Below are 20,909 nucleotides of genomic sequence, written 5' to 3'. Positions count from 1 at the left end.
ATGTATAAGTGCATGTTTTAACACTCCGGTGAGTGAGTCACACGCGGGGAATGGTAACCTTTCTCGTGGTTAATTCCAATCATTAAAATTCCGTGACTAATTGTTTCATTGGTGGCTTAGGAAAATGCATTTTTAATTGCATTTGGATGGGAGTGAGTGAGTGTAGGTTTTCGGTGGGAATTTTTTTAAGTATTATTCGTGGTTTTTCTAAACAGTAGATAACAATTTGGATAGAGTCTATTTGATAGTGAGGCACATGGGCAGTTTTACATAAATAACTACGCTTGTAAATAGGCACTTGATTCTTAAAGGACTAGATTTCACGGAAATCACTATACTACCCTAAGGTTGTTTCCCTTATTCACTAATATATTTTCGTTTTGACTAAGGATTTTCTATCACTGCTTTCACGCTTTGAGTACACACAAGACTAATTTCACCATTCACTAGATTGCAATTGCACGCGATCATTCTCTCACTTCCTCGTAAAGTGGGAATGACTTTCGTTTAAGTAATGTAATCGTTTTCGTCATACCAGGATCCGTTCAAGATCGCTGGTTCATCGTTCGATGATCAACCCTCCGGTCCGCAGAGGTATGGTTGCTCGCGTCATGGACCTTCGAACCATTCCGCATTTCATTGGCATCAACTCTTTGGTCATCGCGCAGCTGATTAACAAAAATACTGTTTCATCAAAAGACTACGTCATCGTCACCTTCCAACGTCCAAAGTCGTCATCCGCCTACACAAATATCACCCGATGATAGTGCTTATCGTCAGGTCCTGCTGTGCGAATATTCAACGTCTCGCAGGAACAGTGCGAGTGGGCGTCCAGCGTCGTTGGGTAAATTTCTCGGCCCCGTCTTCTACAGCATCGGCAACCCCAGAAGGTCCAGCAGCACTGGGATATCCAGGAGGGTTGCTTCTTTTGATCTCGTTCGTCCTTACTGCGGAAACAGGTACAGATCCCCATCGAGAACAGCATCACCAGAGTAAAGGCCGCGTAGGCCGAAAAGAACAACTCCCACACCGTTGCCATCTTGTAGGTTCCACCGGTTTCATCATCTAGCACCTTGATGTATGCTACTATGAACGGGACCATTAGAGCTTTGCATTCCTGTGGGGGTGAGATCACGCATTAGGGACTGGCAAATGCCACGAAGGAGTGTTACCACTTACCAAGAATATGCCTAGGAACAGCGTAATACTAGCTATCAGCAGTGCTACGTATGAAACCGATGACGGCTGTTCCGCTGTCGCTAGAAGGTTCTTTAGAACTAGAAACAAGGATACTTTGTTAGTCCTTCGCACGAATTTTCTTCAGATTTTCTCCAACTCACATGAAAATGTTTCCACGAATTTTCCCTCGATATTCGACGACAACACCTTCGTCAGTGTGTAGTTAATGCACGCTACAGCCACCGTGTAGCCGTTGAACTTTGCGAATCCTTTAAAAATACCCATGCTTCCAGGATTTCCACTTTCTCCGCGTCACGCACTCACCAAAAAAAACAATCCACCTACAGCTTCGCGCGATCCACGCCGACCAACCAACAACCCCCTTCTTTAGGGGTGAAGAAAACACACAACACAACCTACTCAGCTGAACCGAGATTGACTAGTGATGACAAATCGACACCACCGAATCGCATATATAAAAGATTGTACCGGGAGGCGCGGCCGGCGGTACACTTTGCGTAATTCTTAATTCCAACCAAACAAAACCCTGAAGCTGCGAGCTGCGAGCTGCTCGATCGGAGTCCCTGTGTGAGACCTGCTGACTGACTGCAGCAGCCAGCAGCCTAGTAGCAGCAGCACCTCAAATCTTGTTGGCACTGTTGGTGGATTTACCCAACAGGCAGGTATCTAGCAGAACCGAACGACGACGACGAGTCTTCGATATATGATTCACCATCCTCAGCTGTTCGATGGAGCGCTGGGCTCCTTGCCTTGATACTATGATATGTTCGAATTATTTAGTACGTAATCGTGGATCATCGCGGCCCGGTGGTGCACTGTGGGTATTTTTGGAATTCGATAAAAATATTACCATATCGGGTGGTGTTGATGCGTTGTTGATTCGTCGCACCGGTCGTTGACGTTGCGGATTTTGATTGGGAAATGCAAAATAGTGTTTGGCTGTTGATACGAGATAGAGTTTGATGATAGTGCAATATGGAAATGAAATACTTCAGCGTTAGTTGTACGGATAACTGACCGTGACTCCTGTTATAATCACCTCGGCCTCGGCCCTGCAGTTAGTTAGGAAGAGAGAAGGAATGTTAGTAGGCAACCATTACTACCCAAATCGAAAAATAACGTTTATATATCTGTGGCATACATATAATGTACAAATTTAAAGCGTAGGATTTTCCAGGATTTACCTGATTTGTCAAGTAAATTTGTACTTGTGCAATTTGGAATGACTCAGACACATAACTTGAATTTACAAGATATATCATGCAAATCATCATGACACGAGATTTCCATGACTATTTAAAATGAAATTAACATGACGAGTAAAGCTCAATATTTCAATCCGTGTTTACTCTGTGACAAAAGTTATAAGATGAACATTTTTAGCAACGAAGATGTGATGGGTCACAGTATTTGCTTTGATGGACAAGAATCCATTTATAAGGCTTCCAGGTACTCTTAAAAAAATATGTGCGATCCATTCGGGAAATTTCTGCAGGGATTCTTATGAAAAACTGTCTTAGGATTACCTCAACAAATTATTCGAGGGATTCTTTTAGAAAAACTTCAATGGTTTTTATTATAAATTCGACTTATAATATCCTCAAAAATATCTTCAGATTTTCCTCCTGATATTTATTTACAAATTTCTCCAAGAATTCATTTTAAAAACTTCCACATATTTTGTCGATAATTCTTTCATGAACCCAAGCTGAAATTCATACAAGGATTCTGTAGCGAACAAAGTCTATATTTAATTCCTTATTTATTAGTTTATCAAAATTACAAATCAAAACCTGCGTTACGAACAGTGCTGTCATGGTAAAATCTGAGCTGGTTACTCAAGGTTTCCAAATTTTAGCGCCCCCTATACTGGTACGCCTCCAAGGAAATTACTTTGGGGCTGTTCATAAACCACGTAGACCAAAATTTGGCCATCTCAGACCCCCCCTCCCCCCTCGTAGACTTTTGTCCATACAAAAATTTTGAAATTTGTATGGAGCGTAGACTTTGGTCAGACCCCCCCCCCCCTCCCCCCAAAAAGTCTACGTGGTTTATGAACGGCCCCTTTACTATTGCGCCTTATTATGAATTATTCCGGGAAAACTCTTCCATGCATCGTTATTTCACGAAATTTTCCTGTAATTATCGCGAAAGGGACTTTTCCTTTGATGAGTTTTGCAAGAATTCTTCTTCAAACTACAAGAAAAAACTCGAAAATTACTACCAGAGAAACCACCAGAAATTCCATCGGGGATTCTTTGATAAATCCTAAAGAAATTCCCAAACGAATTTCAAAAATAATCTGAAAAACATATTTACAGAATAAGATACTCGCCGGATTTCTTAAAATACTTCTTAGTATCCCTACAAAATACATCCCTGTCCATGGATTTCTTTGAAAATTTCTGAAGGTATTCCTTCAGCTATTCTTTCAAAACATTCCACAGAAACTTTCTAAAGAAACTAAAGCACTTCTTCAGGAATTTCTCAAAAAAATCTAATATGATTAACTTTGAAACTAGTCTACGGGTTTCCTCAGAAATTTCTTCCTAAATTCCCCCTGGGATTCAATAACAGATTCTATAGGAAATGTATTAAATGATTGCTGCATTAGTACATGCTTGCCTTCTTTTATGTATTTATTAAAACATTTCTGAAGGAATTCCGTCAGAAATATTGCCAGTTTTTACTACGAGATTTTCTTTGAGATTCTCTGATATTTCTCTACAAATTCTGCAGGAATTCCTCCACACGTTTCTTCAAAATATGCAGTTCTAGGAAAAAAATTGCAAAGATTCGGAGATTTTTTCAAAATTTTCTCTAGGTTTTCCTTCAGAAATTCAAATTTTTATTCCAGAAATTTTTTTGGACATTATTGCTTTAATTGCACTTTAGGTTCCTACCGGTGTTACTCCATTTGTTCAGAGTTTTTCTCGGGTATTTATTTGGGAATTCATCTAGCAAATTCTCAATAGATACTTTGAAAGTTCTTTCAAGGGCTCCATCAATTCTAGGTATTCCTCCAGGCATTGCTATGGATTTATTCAGACCTTCCTTCTGGAATTCTCTCAGATTTTTTTTCCAAAGATTCTCTTAACAATTCCTGCAGAAATTACTCCAAAACCTATTCCTTGGATTTTTTCACAATTCTTTTCAAGAAATTTCTCCATGTATACTTGCACAGGGTTCTTCAGTTCTTCCATGTATTATTTCAAAAATTCCTTCAATTTCAATCATCATTTTTTTATATCTTCAATGGTTCTCTAAAGAAGTCCTCCATTTTTTATTAATGTTTTGCAGGATATCCTACAGAAATTTCTACAGGAAGAAGTTTATGGAATTTTTGTGTACAAAACCCTTAAGAAATTATGCTAGATATTCCATCACAGGTATCTCCTAGAGTTCTTCCAAGGATTTCATCAAGAAATTTTTCAAAGGTATCTCCAGGAGTTTTTTTTAGAGATTTCTTGAGTCAATCATCCAGGAATTTCTTGGAAATTCTTTCATGGATTACTTCAGTTCTTTAGTAATTTGGTGGAATTTTCGGAAGAGTCTCCAAAAATCCCCAAATATACGAACAAACACAATTTTTTCAGACAATTCTCGGAGAAACTTTGGGAAACCCCTTCATGAGGAGTTAAGAAGAAATCGCTGCTGAAATTTCTAATGAAATCTCTAAAATTCTGAAGGATTCTTTGGAGGTAAAAATATCTCCACAAAGGAAGTTCCCAAAGAATCCCAGTCGGAATTTTTGAAAGAAACCCTGAGGAGTTCTGTGATCAGGAAGGCGGACTCTTCCATGAAGTGTCAGCTTGAACGTATCATTCCATGAACGGATGAGTACACTTCATCGAAACTCCACATTTGGGTGCATATATTTTTGGTAGTGAAGAAATTTCAGTAAAATCCCTGTAGAATCTTAGGAAGAACTTTTGAATCTCTGGAGAAATATCCGAAAAAAATCTCCGGGAAACTCTTGAAAGAATCCAAGGAGGAATGTCTAAAAAAACTTCCTGGAGGAACTTCTCGGTAAACCATTGGCTGAATTCCTAGAAAAATAAGGAATTTATAGGAAAATTCCTAGAGAAACCCTTTAACAAAACTCGTGGAGGATTTTCTTAAAGCATTCTTACAGAAATCTTACTTAAAAAATCCGTGAAGAAATTATTGGAGTTATAATTACAGGAAATGTCGGATAAATTTCTGGGGCAATACATCGAGAAACATTTGACGAAAATCTTGAAAGAATCTCTATTTTAACTTCTGCAGGAATCTCCAGAGAAATTGCTGCCTGAATCACTGAAGGTAATAACACTAAAATATCTGGAGGAATTTCTGTAAGTTTTTGTTGGAATCTCTGCCGAAGTATCTGGGCACATTCTTGGGAGAAATTTCAATGGAATCTCCAGAACCATTCCTGAACAAATCTGTTGGAATTTCTGAAGGAACATCCGGATATTTTTTTATGAAATCAACGGAAAATTCTCTACAAAATCCCAGGAATCCCTGGAGAGACTTCCGATGATTTTTTTTTAATTGAATACCCAGGAGATTCCTAGTGGAATTTTGGAAGGAACCCATATAAATCTACCTAAAAGAATTATTGAAGGAAGCACTGATGAAATTTCTTACAGAATATCCAAACATATTTCCCGAAAAATAACCGGGGGTGTTTGGAAGAAATCCATAGAAGTTTTTCAAGGACTTGGAATCCTTGGACAAATTTATGGAGGAATCTTAAAAGCAATTTTTGAAGGAAATTTTTAGACGAATTTCAGAAAGAATATTTTAAGCTATCTTTGTAAGAACTTCTGGAGGAGTCTGTAAAAGATTTTATTAAGAAAATTTTGGAGAAATTTCTGGAGGAACCTTTGATTTTCTTAAAAAAATGCTGAATGTATTTCTGAAGGAATCCATGTATGATTCCCAGAAAGAATTCTCGTACGGATTTTGGAACTGATTTTTTCAAGAGAACTAATGTATGCTCTATTTAAATGCATTTTTGGAGATATTTCTGGAGGATCCTCTAACGTAAGTTCAAGTGGAAATTCTAGAGCAAATTCTGAAGCGATACATGGTAGCGAAAATGTTCTAAAAAACTTTCAAAAGAAATTCCGAAGACTTTCCGAAAGGCATTCCTGGAGGATTTTCTGGAGAGTTCTATGGAACAATATTGAAAGGAATGCAGGGAGGGCTTTCAAAAAAACTCTGGGGTAATCTCTGGAAAAAAATTTAAGAAATCTATTCATTTTCTAGAGAAATCTATGGATAAATTCCTGAAGAATTTCTCACGAAAATCTCTGATGGTAGAATATCGTAATAATTTCCTGAAATATTTTCTGAAGAATCGCTGGAGGAATTTCTGAAAGACGCACCGAAATATATCTTTTATTTGTAGGGATTTCTAGAGGAATCCATGGAAGAAGCCCTATATCGCAGAGTTTTTTTGCACGTGTGGGGGCGCAAAGGTAGCTAATTTTTTCTCCACAAAAAAGCGTTGACGGTTTATTTTATTAAGGAGAAATTTTTATTATGTTGGAAGCCACAAAAACTGTAATATTCACCTGAATCATGTGAATCACATACTTCATGTTTGTGAGAGTGCAGAAAGATAAGGAAAATGGTATAAGTGAATATATTATATTCGTGAGGGTGGAATAAAAATTCTCTAGTATGAAAATCGTGATTAATCTCTTAAAATAATAGATGCACAACATTTTGAAAAATAACACAGGTAACTTTTCATTTATTTATATGGCTGCATAACATTTTGTAAAAAAATACATGAGCAATCACTCAAAGCAATATAAGAGGCTTTTTCGCCCTTCAAGAATCACAAAGCGTTTTTTTTATCCGATGAGCACAATCATTATTTTAAATATATCAAGATGGAAGTTTTTCTTTTAACACAACAATATCGACTAAATCAAAGAGGTGATATAAAAATGATAGAAAATTTCCAAATTCCATATTCCAGAAAAGAGCACCTCTTCGGAGGGGCTCAAGCTTGGAATATTCACAAGGTAATTTTTCGTAAATTGTTGAATGCGCAAACATATGGAAAACGAAATAGGATATTTTCTAATGTTCGGAAGAGCGGAAGAGCTTTATCCAATATCACAAAAGATTTGAGGCCTACTTTGAGATAAACGGGTTTCAAAAACCCGAAAACTTCCAAAAATACATAAGTTTCTCTATACAAGGGCGCCCAGCTTGTACCCTAAGGAGTGATTTTGTGGATTAAACCCTTCCCATTATCCAAGTTCCATATAGTAGGCGCTCCTCCGCCTTTTACTGAAAATATGAAAAATCCCTTTTTTCCGCCTTTTCTGTGCACGGGCCTGGAGGGCGCGAAAAACATTTATAAAACACCAAGGCCGAAAACATTTTCTAATTTCACTCAGAAACTATTTGCTAACATGTGTGGAAAATCAAAATAAACATGGGATGTTTTTCTTATACATATTTGCGAGGGCGCTCATACTGGGAGTTTTATTTTTTAATAATATGACTTCAAGAGCTGATTACTCAGTGAGTAACTTGGAGTAACCACGATGACACCACTGGTTACGAAGGTCATATTACTTATCAAAGTGAATCCAGACCCAACGTTACTTTTCCTACTAACAAACATTCCTTCCTGCAGCCTTTGGTGGAGTCGCAGCGGTAAACGCGGTTCTTCACTTAACAAAGGTTGTTACTAATATTCCTTCCCTTTTCCAACCTGATTGCAAGGACGTGGTCGGCGCCGTTATTGTACCGTTAAAGAGAGTCTCTGAAGCGTGCACAGTGAGAATGTTGACCACTCCCAGTCAACTATTCAGTTGATTCATTGTGCAACTGTCATTGGTTCGGGTCAATCACGGAATAGCAACCATAGATATGTGCAGTCAGTCTAAGCTCTAAGCTATTACAAATCAAAACCTGCGTATATCATTCCCTATTAAGGGTCTAGCACGAACCAACTACTCGTTTGAATCGCACACTCTACCACTGCAACTCTGGATTCGTTGTCGGGTCTGGAGAATGCCGATCATCCACGTGGTCACTCAGCTCTTCGTAACTGTGCTCATCCATGTTGGGGATATCCACACGATCGTCTGAACTAGCAGCACGATATCCGTTACAGATTCATTTGAAAAATCTATCATGGATTCCTAAAAAAAATCTCCCAGGGATTCTTAAAAAAATCTTTAAGGCGACTCCTTTAAGGGAAACTCCTCGTAGATTTTCTTCAAAAAATCATTTAGGAAATCCTTAAGTCAAAAACTCTTTCATAAAACCTTCCAGGGACTCCCTTAGACGTTAGATTGTCCTTCAGAAATTTATCCAAGAACACTTTTAGAAAGTCTTGCACGGATAGCTTCCAGTAATGGTGTATATACTCTTTTAGAAAACACTTCAAGAATTCCTTGAAAAAAAAAAATCTCGTATGGATTGTTCCAGAAAGTCATCTACGATTTTTTTCAAATTTTTTATCAAAGAGATTTCTCCAGAAATTTTTCAAAGCATTCATCCAGAAAAGTTTTCATTAACTTTCTCAAAAGTACTTCAAATTATTCAAGCAATTAAAATTAAGAAATTTCTTCTAATTTTATGAAATTTCGCCAAGTTTTACCAAAGCATTTGCAGGTTTTGAAACTTCGATTATTTTCAACATTTTTTTTTTCTGAGAATTGTTTAAATAAATAAAGCATCCATTTTTGAATAGAATTAGAACTCTGAAAATTCGAATCCGATCAGAGAACATCGTAGCAACATTATTTCGAAAAGAGGTTGAGTTAGTCCGATTTACCCTACTTTCCCCAAATGAAAAAAAAATCCAATAATTGCATTTCTTAGTCATCATTTTTCTGTTGAATTATTATTGAAGAAAAACCCTTGAAAGTTAAATAACGTTGTCATAATTTGCGACAACACTTCTTTTAAGAGAGCTAAAAATATGGGGTAAAATGCATACCTGGAGGAACGTAGTACTCAGTTTTTCATCCTACTTCTGTTGGTACGAAAACAGGCGCCCTGAAAATAGTTAAAAATTTATGAAAATAACCTGTTTCTTCCAATTTAATATCAAAGAATATCCAACGCTTGGCTTAAATGGAAGTGCCGTAGGAATAGAGTGTTCATGCAAAATTTCAGCTGAATCCGTTAACTTTTGCGGAAGTTATTGCGATTTTAGTGATTTTACCTATTGTTTGACATGTAATCTTTGAGGGCTATTTTACCCCACTTCCAAAACCATACCCTGAAAATTTCAGCTCAATCGGAGCACATCGATTCCACTTCCTTTCGACAGAGGGTTGCGGTTCTCGCGAACTGGCTCTTAAGAATATTCTACAGATTTTTTTAATTACTTCTGAAATATATTCAGTGATACTTTCGGAAATATCTGTAGGGTCAATGGTACCTACAATTTCGGAACGGATAGGAGACGTTCTTTCGGACGATAGCTAGACTATCGGGTTTGGTGGTCTATATGGAACTAAAACTATATTTACAATTTCGTGTGAGAGTTCAAGGGAAATGTACATATGTGTGTTACGTAACAGATATTCATAGTGTTGTGTTATATTATAATTCACGTTAATTTATGTAAATATGACGTAATAGGCTAATGTGTCTGATACGCCACATATCTTTAGAGATTTCTTCGATATTCCTAGAATAACTTCGGAGATTGATAGGAATAAACCAGTGATGGGGCGCTGAAATCGGGGAACCGTGACTAACTAGCTCTGATTTTACCATGACAGCACTGGAAATAACTTATCACACATCATGTCAGTAATCTGCTGAAGCCTACAATGACCTTTTTTGAAATTCGCTAAAAACACTCATCAATATAAGCACATCAAATCTCGATCCTGCAATAATTGCCCTCGGTAACTTTAGGCAGGAAAAGAAAAGAAGATCTAAATTTGATGTGATGGTATAGATCTTACGCCACAACGCTTCATTTCAGGCTACCCACGTTAAGGGAATTCAAACGTCAAGTCAATATTGTGGCAAAACTTAAAATCATATTTTTCTTACATTTGAAAGATTTGTCGAACAAAATCATATGCCGAACAAACTATTACTTTGGTTGCTGAATTTTTGGAATAATGTGTCGATTTTGTGATAGATCCCTAAAATAGTTTTTCTTGTTATAATTAAACAAGGGATTTTTGAGAAATCTCACCATAAAAAATCCCAATTACAACATCTAGAGGAGTCTTTGGAGAAATCCCGGAAGAATCACCAGAGAATTTGCGAAGGGACTCTTGGAGATTTCACAGAACTTCTCCGGAAACTATTGCTAGAATTTCTCATGCACTTAATCAGAGAATTTCTTCAAAAAATCCTGCATCGATTTCTCCAGAAACTATCTTGAATTTTTCGATAAATCCTGTTGGTAAAACACTTCAGGTACTATTATTTCTTCTTGCTGGGATTACCTTTGGAATGCTGGCAGAATTTATTCAAGAATTTCTAGTGGAATTCTCCAGAAAGTCTCCAGGAATTCGAGGGGAACTTTCAAGAGCTATAAGTGAAGAAATCCCAGCAGGAAATGTTTGAGAAAACCCAGCAAGAGTTCCTTAAGAAATCCTAGTATGAACTTCCGAATTTGAAGAGAATCACCTAAAGGAATCTTTGAAGGAATATCTGGAGGAACATTTGTATGGATTTGTATAGGAATTCTTGAAGAAACCCTTGGAGCAATCTTAATAATAATTTCTAGAGAAACCCCATAAGACATTCTTGGTGGACTTTCATGAGGGTTTCTTTACGGACTCCTTTAGAAATTCCTTCTGGAAGTCCACTTGAAGTATCTCCTGTGGTTCAACCAAAGAGTTTTTCAAAGATTTCTACATAAACTTCTCCATTGATTTTTCCCTTATAACTCCTCTGTGAATTTTCCAGGGATTCCTCCAGAAATTGTTCTTGGATTCCAAGAAAAACTGTTGGAATTCTCCCATTTTTTTGGTGACTCAAAGAAGTGACTGGCTAGAAGTGCTCTTGCCATTTCTACGCGGATTTCTTAAAAAAAAATCTTCAGGAATCCCATTAAAATGCTCCAAAAGGTTTCGTGTAGAACTTCTTTCTATGATTTCTACGGAGTTTTTTTTTTTCATTCCAAAAATGCCTACTAGAATTGCTCTAGGTATTCTTCCTGTAGTTTCTCTAGGATTTTTTGCAAGAACTCCTTCATGAACGGCTCTGGGAATACCGTCGTTCGAGGTGACATTGGTCCATCGATCTCACGGATTCAATATAAGTCAGAGAATCCGACGGTGGATGCAAAGTATCTTAGAATTATGTATTCTAGTTGTCTTGAACACAATATACATTCCCGTTGTATTCTAAACGTGCGGAATAGAATATTGGTCCAATGAACCTCACTTTGGCCCAATGACACCCCGCACGACGGTACCTCTTGATTTTTTGCTGGGATTCTTGATGAGATTCCTTTTGCAATTTCTTCTGTAATATCTCCATGGATTTCTCCACGAAAATCATCTAGGCATTTTTTTTTTTTGGGATTTCTTCAGGAAATCCTTAAGAGTTTTTCTAGGACTTCCTTATGGCCTCTTTTTTAGAGACTTCTGCGGCGATCGCTCCAGACTGCTACTGGGATTGCTCCAGACATTGATTGTGAAACTCTTTCAGAATTTTTTTTCTGTAGTTTCCATGCAATACCTGCAGGTAAGACCGGAAGTAGAGGAGGAGCAATGTTTGAAAACATATAAAACAATTGTTTGCCTATCGATTTTGTAGCTCCGAGAGGCCTCCACATCCATTCCGTTATCGAGCCCCCACAATGCTTTATCCGGGCCTATCTGCAGGGGATTCTCCAGGAATCTTTGGATGGCTCTCAAGAGCAATGATTGAATGGGATTCATTTGAATGATTCAATGAGATATTTCAGCTGAAAATTCTCGATGAATGTCAGCAAGAATTCCTGGAGAAGTTCCTGACGCTGACGAACTCCTTGAAGGAATCATAGGAGAAATTTCTAAAGAAAATTCAAGAAGACCCCCCAGAGCATGGTTTCCCAAACTGTGGGTCGCGACCCCCCAGGGGGTCGCCGGCCTTTATCCAGGGGGTCGCGAGGGACAGTAAAATATTTAACTACAACAGAGATCAAATGAGGAAATTTCTATGGGGGTCGCGAGGACTACGTCTGCTGGCAAAAGGGAGTCGCGCCACCTTAAAGTTTGGGAACCTATGCCCTAGAGGAATCTCAGGTGGAAATCGTGGAGAAATCAGAGGAATTTATTGTGTATTACATAGTGTTTTCGATAGAAAAATGTTAAAATGAATACAAAATTTTTTAACTTCCACTACTTTTTGGTCGAACTTCGACGCTCTGTTTTAAATATCTTCAAAGATTATAAAGTTTTGTTTTCCAGTAGGACTACGTATTTTTTTTTTTTCATTTTTAGGAATCGCTCTGAAATACAGTGGATTTGATTGCATTTGTTTACCTATGGGTATTCTCAAAAAGAATATATTTGCACGAAAAATGGAAAATTTTCGAATATTTTTCCACAGTTCTCGCAATTGCGTTTTTTAAGTAAAAAGAAAATCGGGTTAAGTACTATTCCTTTTAATTCCACTAAGAATTTGCATCCTTTGACAGATACATATTTTAACCTCAACTGTAAGGTTGCATCAGTGTCTTGTACTTGCATTTTTTTAAACTTCTTAGTTAAAAAAAATATGGAGGGTTCAATCACCGCAAATTGATATGTTGGTGGTTCATCGCTCGCCATATACAGCGCAAGCGCGGAGCAGTTTTAGGCTCAAAGAGGCGCGCAACCTGTGAAAGGTTAAAAATAGTTTCTGTAAAACTGAAATATATTTTCCAGCAGGAATAAACACTAAATCACTGACCCCCCCCCCCCTCCAAGTGTGACGTAATGTGTGCATGACCCCTTGGGGGTGTTTCACAAACTTCCAGGAGGCTCCAGGGGATCACAGGGGCGCTTCAGGGAGTCTCAGTGGATCTTATAGAGTTTCAATGGGTGGGGGGGATTACCTGGAGTCTCAGGAGAACGACGCAACATGAAAAACCCTAAAGAACTCGGTAAGCTGATGATGATTTTTGGTGTAGAATCATGCCCTGAGTTCGAAAACGCGAAAGAAAAAAATTACAGTAGAGCGGAAATTTTTTCGACTTTCCATACAAGGTTTTTGATTTGAAATCGATTTTTGTTCTATTTTTAAGCAAAGTCGCTCACTTCAAACATCTCATTCTCCGTAATCAATGCTCCGATTGAGCTGAAATTTTTACTGTAACTTGCCTACATATGATATGTAAAATTAACGTCGAGAAAGAATTTTTAAGTTGGTTTTTTCTTATTGAAAAAAATACATTTCTTTAAATTTTTTTGGGAATTTTGCTAAAATTTAAGAAGATCGTCCCTAAAAATCGCCAATATCTTGAATTTCATCAATCTGACGCAAAACCTGTATTCAGATGATCGAATGGTATTGTATTCAGCTTTTAATTTATGGAAAAAGACTTAAAATTGGTTGAACAAAACGCAATATATTTGAATTTTAGTAAATTACATATTTTGAAAAGTTGCAAAACTCGATATTGAGCTAAAATTCAAAAACTGTTCTACTTAAAAATTTTTGAAGGTCGGTTTCGAAATCAGCACTAAATTGTGCTTCAAAAATTTTGGTCGTTGACAGAAGTTCACGACTTTCGTTTTATTTTGTAAACTTGTGTAATATATTAACACCAACAGGCATGTTTGCCCCAATGAAGTGACTTACATTTAGGGTCTTGTACCATTTGGGCAGGTGTACCTATTTTGGGCACTTGCCGCTATCGCTAAGTCAATTTCAAACCGATTGATTTGAAATTTTGTATAGAGTTTGGCACGTACAGTAGCTAACTCTGTACAAAAATTCAAATCAATCGGTTTGACATTGACTTAGTTATAGCGGCAAGTGCCCAAAATAGGTACACCTGTCCAAATGGCACAATACCCTATATCATCCAGCATAAAAGACAATTAAACATCATCAACATATGTGCATACAAGCACTACAGAGTTTCATGGGGTGTAATGCAAAATTAAAAACAAAAAAAAATGAGGGACTGCATTTAGTTTCACCTTAACTGGTAAGGACAGCTCGTCAATCCAAAGGTCATTAGTTTGACTCACAGAAGACACGAGTTTTTATTTTTAAATATTACTAAATCGCGTAAGATTTTATGACCGGCTTGGTGGTATTTGGTGATTTGTATGCAACTTATGTATATTTACAAGTTAATAGCCATCGCTAGAACAGAAATGGGTTGAAAAAGCCCTTCTGTTGCGTCCACCGCAAATTGAATTGTATTGTATCAACTGAACCGCTGTGTCCCACTACACAACAAATGGTCCAAAATTACCTATAAATAGCTATTGAAGTCAGTTACTACCGCCTCTTTGACCCATGCGGTCGCGAAATACACGTTGTGAAACGAGCGACGCAGTGAAGTGCCCACTCTTGCAACGACCGAAACCCCCCAGTGCAATGACCATTTCCGCGAACCAGTGACCGAACTTCGAATCTGTCAACTCCGTCGTTGTCCGGCGGTTGAGTTCCGAAGAAGATTCCCTTGCGTGGACACCTTCCTTCCAACTTTCACAGCACAGTCTTACATGCTATTCTACTAATAAATAATCCCATCCGTGCTGGTTGTGAGGACGCAGAGTGCTCTCGGTCTCTGGTAGCAACAACCATCATACTCTAACATTCTTTTCTCTTCTTAACTGACTTGTAAGGACTTGGCCAGCGCCCGTATTGATCCAAAATGTATGAGCTGCTTAAATTGCACTTTGAGAATAAGTGGAGTGTCCCAGTCCCTTATTCAGTTGGATCTCAGTGCAATTCATATCAGTTCAGATCAATCAAGGAGGAGCAACTATTGACATGAATAAGTTAGATTTGATCGTTTTTTTAATATTACGCGATATGTAAGATGTAAGATGTTCAATGCACGTTTATCGCCTCCTCTTGTTTACACTTAAGGGTCCACATATTACGTAACGCTCTAAGGGGAAAGGGGGTAGGATTAAAAATTGACAATTTTAACATTACGTTATAAATAGATGCGGCTTAAGGACAATGTGTTTGGAGTACACAGCTCAAAGTTTCTCAAACTCATATGTAGAGAACTGTCAAACGGATCTGGCTGAAAATGTTACTCAATGTTTACTGTGCGGAAGCAAGCATCAAGTTACATTTTCAGCCAGATACGTTTGACGGTTCTCTAGATTTGTGCTCGAGAAAATTTGAGCTGTGTACTCCAAATACCTTGTCCTTAAGGTGCTTTCGTCGCATTTCATGCGATGTAACTTTCCAGGTTAGATGCCTATACATTATTTTAATCAAGTATTAGAAATTTCGAACATTTCAATAGTTAGACTAAAAACTTGAAGCATTTGAAGGCAATGTTCGTTTATTTGGTAAATTGAGAGAAATTAATGTAAAAAATACCACTTGTTTCGGTAGGGCTCGAACCCTCGACGCCGTATCACTAGCCCAGCGCTTTAACCAACTAAGCCGCAGAACAAGTTACGATTCTGTGGAATAGAAAGTCAAACTGGATTCGAAGATTCAATTTGTCAATCAAGCGCACTTTGCCTTGAAATACTTCAAATGTTTACGTCTGATTTATTGTTTATTTTTATTTTAAAAAAAATCGACAGTGCATGGTACAAAAAAAAACAAACAAAGTAAAATCGGGTTAAGCACTGTTCCTTGTTCCACTAAGATTTTCAACCGCAACTGTAAGGTCGTCTTCAGTGTCTTGTACTTAATTCGAGTCAAGTACGAGACGCTGAAGACGACCTCACAGATGAGGTCGAAAATCTTAGTGGAATTAAAAGGAACAGTGCTTAACCCGAGTTTCTTTTTAGATACGGGTATCCCACTAACACGCCTAGGTCCATCATCAACAGACAATATATAAGTAAATTAAATATTCATCCCTATTTGCAATTGCTAGGAGTGCTTATTTTAAGACTCATTACGGCGAAAGCTACTTATTTCGCATAACACGTCAGTTTCTAGACGGCTGATAAGTATTGAGTACCTACTGCATTATTCTAGATTGAGGTTGCTTGACTTGTACTAGCTTTCAATAGAATATGAGCTAAGAATGAACTGTGACTCATATTTGGGTCATTTATTTCTAGGTATATCGTGGTTTCAGGGACGAATATCTACTATCTTGAATATTCTAATGCTTAGTAATACAATGGACTATGCTTCAATCAGAGACTGTTTATTGGTTTTAAAGTTCTGGTGACAATGTTTTGCCACTACGCTTCGTTAGCCTGGAAGACGGAAAAATACTCCATTTTATTTTCGGGATCATGCTTGGGGGCATTCATTTAGTGCGTCACGCAAAATTTCAGAATTTTCAACCCTTCGAAAAGCCATCACCCCCCCTCGTACGGGTTTTTCGTTTATTTAATACATTGTTTGTCACATTTCTGGAGCTTCACTTCTCTCTTCAAGTGTGACGTACTTTCCTCCCTTTACACAAATTATAGATAAAATATTAATGCATACACATTGCATTACAAACTGGTATGATCCAAAGAAGAGCCATTCATTCAATTTTGACCACCTTTCTGTTATCCTTTGCACATTATCTCCATCACTATCGCCATCGTCCACACAGTCTCGACAAAAGTGTGAATGAAAGCATGTTGCATATTGCACTAGCCAACAGTCGGTGAATGAACCGAGCACGAGCAAAACACCGTAGTCCAGCGAATAGTGGTGGGGCGACGAGCATCAGTCTCCCGAGGATGATGAGGGGTCACCCGAGACGAAACCACAGGCACGACAGTCATCTCCGAAAGGGAAATTAAAATCACGCATCGTCGTACGACCGCCCGCCTGATCGGCTGGCTGCTGGCTCATAACCGCAAACTCGCGATGCTTCCGAACTGAAACAACTCGCGATGATTCTTCGTTCGATTGCAATGCAGAAATGTGCGAAAACAAAGGCCAATCCGACGATGGACGATCGGACGGACGGCGACAATTACTCGCGTGCCATCATTAACATTTTTGACGAGCTGTCTCTTCAACAACCCCCGCCTGCCAGCCAGCAGCTACCTTCTTGGTCCGATTCAATGAACCGTTCTGGGCTATTCATGCATAGTTGCATATGATCGAGTACGAGTCCTCGCGAGCAGCAGCGGTCGAATTCCTCGCCCCATACTCCGGAACGGAAGATTGCTTTCGACGGAAAATGCGTACCGGATCACCTGTTCCGCTGCGTATCGTAGGAGGAATGCGGGTCTCAGGTACATAGTAGAAAACTGCCTGCTCTAGTTTAGTTGCTAATTGGTATCAGCCACCGGTCAGCAGCGGCGGGGTGATAATTATCCGCCCCCTCTCGAAAGGGTGTGCTTCGGGGGCGTTGCGCGTGAGGGGAAACGTGATGAAAAGCGGAATGACAAGCGTAATAAAATTCCAATAAAACCAAACAACAACTCATTTTCAAAACATTTAAGCAGTAAAGCAAACAAATTAGCATTGCAACAAACTGCGACGTATGTGTGGCGGCGGGTAATCACACCTGAGCCGTGCAAGCGATTCGTATTGGCTCGTGTCGATCGGTGCGATGATGAGATGCGTCATTCCTCATTCGTCTCCCGCGCAGCAGCAGCAGTCATGCACGAGGCGAGGGCCTTGGCTGGTGTCGCATCGTCACCACCGTGCAGCACTACTGCAGGATTGCAGTGCAGCTACAACAGCTGAAGTCCGGATCGAACTGCAACTCGGATACGACGACGCGAGTGAAGCAATCGTTCGTCCGCCCGGTCATCGTAGCTAGATTGACTGCTCCGGTATGAGTCATCATCGTCCATCGACAGGAAGGTGGAAGGTGTACGATTTTTAAATTAAGGGAAAAGACCACAAAGTTGGATTTCTGCAAGGTGGTAGAGCTAGGGGATTCATCCTGTGCGAGTGATGCGTAACAGGAGGTTTGTGTTTTGAGTGGGAGGTTGGAAGGAATTCTGATGTCTCAATTTAGCTCGTATGCGATATGCGTAGCTGATGCACTGGTATGTAAAGCGAAGCTGTTATCACGATCGCTCTAATTGTTGACGGACCGGCAGGCTGCCCGGTAGCAAGGTCAATTTGAGATGGATTGCATCGAGCTATGCGAGAGATTAGTTAGGAACTGGTTTCAAATTGAAGAATGCATTTTCATTGCGATAAGGCAGAACAGTTTAGAGTGGATTGAGTTGTTACATCAGCGAAGCTTGATAATTGAGGGTGATAAGTGTTACTACATTGTTTTCAAACAGTTTCGTTGGTTAAGGTCATTGAGATTTTGATGAAATGGAATGTGTATCTACCTTTATCAGTGCTAAGTATAAATGCAACTCTACACCTTCTTGAGCCAACTGTATCAGTGTTGAACACAAACTTTGCTGTTGCCTGGCGTTCTTGCAACATGCCCTGCCCACCGTATTATTCCGGCTTTAGCTACTTTCCGGATGCTGAGTCCACCGTAGAGTGCTGCGCATAAGCTAACACCATTGTCCTCCTCTCCACCACAGATGGTCCTTAGCACGCAGTGCTTAGAGATCCTCCTCGAGCATGGCCCAAGTCTCATGTCCGCAGAAGACCACCAATCTTATAAGCGTTTCGTTCCTGGTTTATCTGGTAAAGGGGTGATTTTTTTTTAAGATTGCTGTTTATTCTGGCGCCGTAGTTGGTCCGCCTTTCACTGATGGTGTGCTTCCAAATTTTACGACTCACATTGTTGTCATCCATCGGTAAGGTCCGAGATAGACAAATTCCTCCACCACCTTGAGTATATTCCCGTCTACAGTGACATCCTAGAGACGAATCCTGTCGTGTTCCGCCTAGTAGTATGTACTTTGATTTAACAGAAAACGCAACTTGGGACGTATTTGAGGAGGCGAAGCTCTTCAAAAACAGACAAAACGTAACGTTTTAGCCCAATTCACTATTTTTCTCATATGTATGTTAACAAATCTGCGGATCAAATACCCAAGAGGTGGGTCCTCGTGTTATGTGGGGGTCGACCCACTTAAACCTTGTTCTCTCTCCTCCATACCTTCGCGGTACGCCTGTTAGGGTAGACTTCGAGAAAGGGAAGGAGGACCGAACATATACTCTCTATTAATAAGTGTTCCACCAGTTACCGCCTTAAGTTGTCTTGTCTTCCCTGGAAGCTTGGGTCCTGGCTAGTGCTACAGACTACCCGTTAGGCTCAAGCTCCCGGATGTGGAGGGGGACCAACTCAGCTGTTGGTCGGCCCGCCATTTTCTCTGTAGTTCAAGTACGATTCGGGAGATCGTGGAAGTAACGGAATCCCACTTGTCCGCCCCGTACACATTCTTTGAACAATGTTGTCTGGAGTGATACCTGTACCGCTCCACGAAGCGTGGGAATTCAAAGGAAACATGCTCTGAGGTCTCGTCACAATATGCGCATTCTGGACATGCGGGGGAACCTGCATGTCCGAATCTGTGCGAATACCACCCAAAACACTCATAGACTAACATAAACTGTGACAAGTGAAAGTTCTCCTCCCCTTGGGGCCTGCTCGTTCATTTAGATACGCTCAGTATGAGCCTTTGTGTCCATCTACCCTTGCTTGAGTAATCCCATTCCCTCTACCACTTCAACGTAGACGATATTCTGGCAATCCGACTCGTGCCTCTTATACCGCTTCGCTCGAAGTACGCTTTGGGAGCGTCTATAAATGACGTAGCATTTTTGGCTAATTTTTTACTCCCCCTCCCCCCTTGTAGCATATTTTCCCATACCTAATACATGGCTCGTCACACAATACCAGACCTCTCCCTAAAGTGCTACGTCATTTATGGACGCTCGCTTTGTCCATCGCTAGTGCTATGCACAATGATCCCTAGCACAAATACTGCAGTTTGCGCTGACCACCTTAACGAACATCAGCCGGTGGGTACTTTTGAGCCGTTTCATGTTTCGTTTCACTAGCAGCATACTCGATAGCATTGGGCAAGTTTGGCTGAGACATCGATTTTTGAGAATCGATTCGAATCGAAGGAATCCCTGAAGCAATTTCTGGGGCAACCTCAGGAGGAATTCCTGGAGGATTTTCTGGACAAATTCCTGGCAGCATCCCAGGTGGAACTCCCGGAGAAATTCCCAAAGGTATTCTTGAAGAAATCCCTGATTCCCTGGAGTAATCTTTAGAGGAATTTTGGAAGGAATCCCTGGAGAAATTTCTGAAGAAATTCCTAGAGGAATTCCCCGAGAACTATTTCTGGAGGAATTCTTGGAGGAATTTCTGGAGGAAAAGGAATCCATGGAGGATTCCCGGGAGGAATTAATGAAAGAATTTCCGAATTTCCTGGAAAAAATCCCGGAGGTATTTGTGGATCAATTCCTGAAGATATCCTGGGGTAATCTCTGGAAAAAATTTTGGTGGAATTCCTGGAAAAATGCCTGCATGAAATCCTGGAAGAATGCCTGGAGGAATGCGTGGAATAATTCCTGGATAAATGCCTGGATCAATCCCAGGGGGCATTTCTGAAAGAATTCCTGGAGAATTTTCAGGAGGATTCCTGAACAAATCCTTGAAGGAATTCCTAAAAGAATCTCGGAATGAATTTATGCAGGAATTCCTGGAGAAATTCTTGGAATAATTGTTGGATAATCTCCGGGAGGAATTCCTGAGG

The 20,909-nt window shown here is 39.6% G+C and overlaps 1 protein-coding gene across 1 annotated transcript; it reads right to left on the bottom strand.

Moving 5' to 3' along the window:
- Positions 1–348: 348 nt before the first annotated feature.
- Positions 349–1,787, bottom strand: LOC109408715 (uncharacterized). The gene is made up of 3 exons (XM_019682078.3): positions 1,341–1,787; positions 1,180–1,277; positions 349–1,117 (listed from the first exon to the last, which is right to left on the bottom strand). Exons 1-3 carry the CDS (start codon positions 1,462–1,464, stop codon positions 743–745), a joined length of 597 nt encoding a protein of 198 aa, XP_019537623.1. The 5' UTR covers positions 1,465–1,787; the 3' UTR covers positions 349–742.
- Positions 1,788–20,909: the final 19,122 nt, after the last annotated feature.

The sequence above is a fragment of the Aedes albopictus genome, unplaced genomic scaffold, assembly GCF_035046485.1.
Source record: "Aedes albopictus strain Foshan unplaced genomic scaffold, AalbF5 HiC_scaffold_468, whole genome shotgun sequence".
Lineage (NCBI taxonomy): Eukaryota > Metazoa > Arthropoda > Insecta > Diptera > Culicidae > Aedes > Aedes albopictus.
Note: the sequence above shows the minus strand (reverse complement) of the source record. Positions and strands in the feature narration are given on the sequence as shown.

Bases quoted from the DNA above. Each gene is read 5' to 3' on its own strand.
- LOC109408715 (XM_019682078.3), bottom strand. From the start codon at position 1,464: ATGGGTATTTTTAAAGGATTCGCAAAGTTCAACGGCTACACGGTGGCT. The intron at 1,278-1,340 runs GTGAGTTGGAGA...CCTTGTTTCTAG, and splicing joins ATTCGTGGAAACATTTTCAT to TTCTAAAGAACCTTCTAGCG. The intron at 1,118-1,179 runs GTAAGTGGTAAC...TCACCCCCACAG, and splicing joins TGTTCCTAGGCATATTCTTG to GAATGCAAAGCTCTAATGGT.